The sequence below is a fragment of the Triticum aestivum genome, chromosome 6D (assembly GCF_018294505.1).
Source record: "Triticum aestivum cultivar Chinese Spring chromosome 6D, IWGSC CS RefSeq v2.1, whole genome shotgun sequence".
Lineage (NCBI taxonomy): Eukaryota > Viridiplantae > Streptophyta > Magnoliopsida > Poales > Poaceae > Triticum > Triticum aestivum.
In genome coordinates this window covers 435,945,796-435,951,930 of record NC_057811.1, presented here as the reverse complement: position 1 = coordinate 435,951,930, position 6,135 = coordinate 435,945,796, and the positions used below count along the sequence as shown (strand labels likewise).

Below are 6,135 nucleotides of genomic sequence, written 5' to 3'. Positions count from 1 at the left end.
ACCTCGAAGCTACACCAATTATTTTGATCCCGTGACCATGTGAAAAAAAACGTGTGACAAACCACCATGTCAAAAAGAAGTGTGACAAACCAATGTAATGCAAGTAGAGAAATTTCCCAATCCAATTCAGTACTACTGAGTTGAATTGGCAACGTTTTCATATATTTATTTGGGGCACAATTCAGCTCAGCAAGGCATGCGTTCCCAGACTCCAGTATGAACAGTCAGTCACTCAGAAACCAAGCCGGACTCTTTATTTAAGGTTTATTTTCTCACGTTACAGATGTTATACTATAATAGACAAGCCGACTGCATTGCGCCTATACAACAGGATCACCACTATGCACATTCCGAGGCCGAGCCCTTGGAACCCTACGTCAGACGATCACCTCCACAAAAATTTCGCGCCCTAGGCTGGAGATCAATATGCCTCCACTTCCCACTTCGGGACATATAATGGCACAACAATGAAACGACGGGATACATAGGATATACAAGCTAGCTACAGGTCTCCCCTATCACGTCAAGGGGCGAGCACAAGAACTTTAATGGTTCCCTGGCTGTTAGCAGTTAGCATAGTAGGGCTGTCGCTCTTCCAGCAGACAGCGCTAATGAAATAAGACCCGGGATCGTCTTCTGCGTCGTCCAGGTCCGTGGATAGAAACCGATGGCTGGAAGCAGGTTTTGAGATAGCCTGCAATTGTTGCGGAGTGGCTTCAAGTTAGACCGAGAGAAAGAATGATCTAGCTGCTCAGTTAAGCAATAGCGCGGCATATGAAGCACGTGACAGGAAAAAAGAAACATGTCAGAAGCTCGCAATTACCTTGTGGTAAACAAAAACCTCATTTGTTTCACTCCCGCAAGCAATATATTCGTTATTTACAGATAGTCCGACGAAGTTCTTCTCATTTTTGTGCCCTCTGAAAGTCCTTAGCTGCAAGACATTACCAGTTTAACATCAAGGTCAACTACAACATACTACTATTTTATAGTACTCCCTCTGTAAACAAATATTAGACGTTTTAGGTCACTACTTCAGTGACCTAAAACGTCTTATATTTATTTACAGAGTAACATTTTCTTTCAAGCCTAGCACGAAATAATAGCTGAACAAGGCCATTGGACAAAGCTAAGAGACAACAGTGAAAACACATACTATGATCAATCACTCGACAAAGGAATTCACTTTAAAATGGGGCCAATGAGTAATGAACACAGCAAGCTAATTGCAAATCCAAAGAAAAATGCCCCGATGTCGCATGAAAATTCAATTTGCAAAGTTGACATTTCCTATGCATGTCACTGCTATTCTTTTATCATTTTCCCAGAGCAAAAGATAATACGACATATAATTCTGGATTTGACCCATGAGCTATGGAGAAGTTCAAAATACTATATATCTCCACTTTTATTACTTCTAAGATAAAAGAGTACATCCAAACATGGAACTATCCCTATGCTATACAACCGCCAAAGGCAATAATATAATAAAAGCAAGGCTCGGATGATCTCACTTACTGGGCAATTGTCCTTGACATCCCATAACCGTAACGTGCTATCGGTCGATGCAGATGCAAGCTCATTATTAGATAAGAATTTCACATAAGAAACAGCTTTCTTGTGCCCACCAAAAACATGGAGAGGTGCACTTGGATTTCGTAAATCAAAATAATGAATATGGTGATCAGCAGATCCGACCTGAAATATTGTAGCATCCTATGAGTAAAGAAATCTTTTTATTTATTACTAATAATAATACAAGTCAAGGAGATGGATGCAACATACTGCGACATAGTAGCTCGATCCAGGATTATATTTAACAGAGCAAATATTTGCCTTCATATCAATGTTAATGGCACTCGCTTCCTGATTTGTGCACCACACTTTGACCTGGCATACACAGTAGTAGATTCCGGTCAGTTATTACAAAATCACTATAGAACTGCAGTGCAGATATGCAACATTCAGAGGTTTCAACCTGATGACAAAATATCCCATTATTACCCAACCAAGGAAGGTTACAATCAAGCTTTCTTCCTTATGGGAATAGAAAAATAACTGAACCATTTTGGCTCTGAAATACCTTGCAATCATCACTACCAGATACTAGCATCTTGGGCTCTGTACGTGAAAAATCAACACTCCATGCTCTTTTCTCATGCTCTTCATACTCCATTACACTCTGTCAAAAGCAGTACGCAGATAACATAAATTACTGAGAACTACACAGCATTTTACAAAATAAACTTTGGAGACGAGCAAGGTTACCTGGCGGGTTTGAACATCCCAAACAGTAACTATGCCTTCATAATCACTACTTGCTATAACATTTTTTGAGTACTTGTTCCAGCTAAGGCAGCTCAGTTTAGATCTGGTAGCCATTTCAACAACTGGACAGTGGACATCTGATGGCTCATTAACAACCTAAGAAGCAGGATAAGTCAAATTTGACTAACTCCAAATTCTGGCTACATGCTTATGTGCAAAAGTTTACTTACTGTAGAAAATTCGAAGACTTTAATACGCTTCGAGACTCCAGCAGTAGCGAATAGCTCATCATCACGATCAAATTCGATACTGCGTTTAAAGAATATTAATATTGTCTTCGTTTTTCATGTAAAGCAGGCGAATGCATAACATTAAGGACTACAATGATAACAAATGCAGTGACTTGTGGATCCTTAAGCCAGGAAAATACTCAAATGATGTCAGCAATCAATTTTTGGTAGATTTGTCCCTTGTTGTACAATGTAATGATCAGCAATAAACATTGGTAGATGTTTTTTTTTTGCTAACTGAACACCCTTAAAATTGATGAATAGGAGCCTATAAATCCCTCGCTCTACCCCTATGCCAGCTTTGGAGCTCTGCTACAGCACTACCTGCCTCAGATAAAACTATGCACAGAAAATTATACTCTGATAAAATTACCGATGCTGAATTTTTTTTAAACACTCACCTGGATACAATATTTGCTGAGTGGAACAGATCTCCATGTCTAAGTTCCGCAATTACACGTAAGCGACTGAAACATACATGAAACAGGACAAAAACATGATAAGCTCGATGAACACCATAAAAATTACTCTGAGCATATTATGTTACTAAGAACAAATAATCAGCAGACCTATATCGAGTGAATGTTGTAAGCACAGACTGAAAATCTTCAAGACCTTCATGATAACCTTCTCTATTCATCGTAACAACATCCTCCTGCCTGTGAGACTGCGCTCCAGTACGCCGTCTTTGCAGGTAGTATTCTTGAAGCTCGTTAAACTGCAATTTTAAGTCATTGCATTAGATAATAACAAATAGCATGGGATTAGCACGCATCGTTTCATCTAACACGTTATAAAAAGAACGTGTGCCTACCACTAGTCTATGTTCTCGACTACTATTTTGCATATGGTAATAACCTACTTGGTGTGTGCAAGTGCAACAAACAACAATAATGTTTAGACATAGAAGAGTACACATTTTCTTAAAGAAAGAGACAAACCTGCGCTTGAACTCGTCTCTTCCGAGCAATAACATTACCCGACTGTATAGGGGGATTGGGAGGGTCTGAGCTAGCAAGGGCATCTCTTCTTTGATGTCCTTGATGGCTTGCTGGAGCTCTCAAATCAAACCTCCTATTATTTAAACCCCCTGGAGATGATGTGCTAGGTGGTGCCCGAGAGTTGGGAACAAAGGCACTATTAGGTTTGTCCATAGGCGAAGGCCACATCTTTGATGCAGCAGGTTCATCCAAAAGCATGCGCAGCCTCATGGAGTACCTTTCTTTTGTTCGATACAGATCTAGCCTATGTCTCTCCACACTGCTTATATCATCTTTGATGTACTGCAGGTCAGTTTGAATCTGTTTAAAAGGAACCAACATTATTAACAACAAAAAGTAAGTAGACATTTTTCAATAAATAGCAAGATGAAAAAAAATCTGTGATATAAGATTTAATTAGCATGTAGTCAGGACAAACCTCATTCAACTCTTCAAGCTTTTGCTTTCTAAGGCAGTGCAAGAAGACTAGCAATATTTGCATATTTGTCTCTGACTCTTGTTGTTCCATTTGCCTCTTCTTCTCAGCAATCAAAGTCATAAGGCTGTCTAGCTCTTTAACTGTCATGTCGTTTCCCTGTAAATAAGATGAATTAAAACTCAACTCAACATACTAGTGATATGTCATGATTCCTCGGTAACTTCTTTTTAGTGTGTGTGTGTACAAATAAGAGCGTGATAAGGGGTTTAAGAGTTATGGAAGTTATGTTGATAAGGGAAAATGGCGTGTTGCACAATGCAAAAGCCAGAAAATAAAAGCATGAATATATGATGCTCCTATGCTAAAAGTTTAAAACTAACTAACTTGATCGAGTTCTTAGTATGTGATACTTAAATAAGGATTGCATTGCAGCTACTTAGATTCGAGCATTTGATAGTAGACGCAGGAAGATAGCCTGTTCACCACAAAAGTAGTTGCAACCCGAAGATACAGCTAAAGGCGCAAACAAGGCAAACATTCTAGTAACTATATTTGCTCAGAATAATGTGTATAGTCATTATCCACATACTGCAATGAAAATTAAAGAAGCTGAAATTTGCAACTATATGTCCGGAGTGGCCAAACATTACACAGGAAAGCAACACGTGGAGTGACTGACCTGTTGCACAACATGTCGGAATTGATCAATGGGAGATGCTGTTTTTGCAACTTGCCGGGCCGACATTTTCTTCACGACCTATGTAGCCATAAGTTTAAAAACCCAGAACTTAGTGATTTTCTATGTAATGGCAGTTTCAATAAGCATGAACAGGCATAACATGATTGATAGCTTGAATGTACCTAGGGAACCATACAGAGAGACATATTCAATTTCCCTAGAAAAAGGAGACATACTATTCAACTGTAACAAAACTAGAAAACCATCAAAGCCATAGCAATAGTACACATAACAAGCATTGTTGACAAGCAGAGCAAACCCAAGTAATGCACACACACATTTACTACTGATCAAATCTGACATCTACAATAAACTGCAATGCATCACACAAGTCAAATAAACAGTACTATCTGACCAGGGCTTTTACCAATATCTGCAGAAGTACCAGCAAGTTTAGTTAAAAAAAAATGCATCACACTTGAGATCCAGTGACTTGCACAAAACTAAGAGGGCATTGTATGGAGCAATCACCAAACAGTAAGTGTCAAACTTGGGCAAGTCACTGGATCTCAGTCCCACGCACTTGATACTATTCGATGTGCAGTTGATACTGTTTGATGATTGCTCCTTACACAGCTAAAACCTCGTGATTTACACAAAACTCAAAGAGGGCATTATAGGCATTCTACTGAAATTAAACCCGACTAGCCTCACAGCCCAAATCACATCCAAATGTAAGGACATTAGAAGCCTAACATTTCTAAATTACACAAACAAAGATTGTGCCACACTTGGGGACCAAAGGACGCAGCCCAAATCGGTCGGCCAATTTGATGGCGCAGTAGCGCGGGCCTCGGGAAGAAGAAGCAAGGAGCTGACCTTGTCGAGGAGGAAGTTGGGGTAGAGCTGCGCCTTGGTGAGGTAGTTGGCGCAGCAGGGGCAGTCGCTCTTGTGGTTGAGGTGCGTGACGATGCACATGTAGCAGAAGCTGTGGCCGCAGGCGGTGAGGAAGGCGTCCTTGATGAGCGCCATGCAGATCGGGCAGAGCAGGTCCCTGTCCCCCGCCGCATCAGCCCCCTCCGCCGCCGCCCCTGCCCCCTCCCCCTCCCCCGGCGACGACGACGGCGAGGCGCCCGCGCACTCGTCGTCCGCCGCCGCCGCCGCCAGGGCCTGGAGCTGGGCCGCCGCGTCGCCCGCGGACGGTGCGTGCTCCGGCTTGGGCACCGACGGCACGAGCGCGCCGGCGGGGGCCACCGAGGAGTCGCCCATGGGGGGTGTGGTGGTGGTGGCGCCGCGGCCGGGTGCGTGCGAGGGGGGAATGAATAATTGCGTGCGTACGGAGGGAGGCGGGTGGTGGTGGCGGTGGTGGGATGTGTGGAGGGAGGGAGGGAGGAGGAGGTGGAGGGAATTTGGTTCTGTGGGCGGCGAGACCCGGGAGTGGGAGCGGCGCGTATGGGTGGGAGGAGACCACGTCGGGGA

The 6,135-nt window shown here is 42.6% G+C and overlaps 1 protein-coding gene across 1 annotated transcript; it reads right to left on the bottom strand.

The window, feature by feature from the left end:
* Positions 1 to 228: 228 nt before the first annotated feature.
* LOC123145654 (E3 ubiquitin-protein ligase COP1) lies at positions 229 to 6,135 on the bottom strand. Its single transcript, XM_044565122.1, has 13 exons — positions 5,536 to 6,135; positions 4,657 to 4,734; positions 3,978 to 4,133; positions 3,500 to 3,859; positions 3,128 to 3,276; positions 2,960 to 3,025; positions 2,499 to 2,577; positions 2,269 to 2,424; positions 2,084 to 2,182; positions 1,786 to 1,890; positions 1,519 to 1,698; positions 824 to 934; positions 229 to 694 (listed from the first exon to the last, which is right to left on the bottom strand). The coding sequence occupies exons 1-13, from the start codon at positions 5,923 to 5,925 to the stop codon at positions 524 to 526; spliced, it is 2,100 nt and encodes a 699-aa protein (XP_044421057.1). The 5' UTR covers positions 5,926 to 6,135; the 3' UTR covers positions 229 to 523.

Excerpts from the sequence above, each read along its gene's own strand:
- LOC123145654 (XM_044565122.1), bottom strand. The coding sequence starts at position 5,925 with ATGGGCGACTCCTCGGTGGCCCCCGCCGGCGCGCTCGTGCCGTCGGTG. Across the intron at positions 3,277-3,499 it reads AGAGACGAGTTCAAGCGCAG|TTTAACGAGCTTCAAGAATA; the intron begins GTTTGTCTCTTT and ends TTAAAATTGCAG. Across the intron at positions 695-823 it reads AGGTTTTTGTTTACCACAAG|GCTATCTCAAAACCTGCTTC; the intron begins GTAATTGCGAGC and ends CAACAATTGCAG.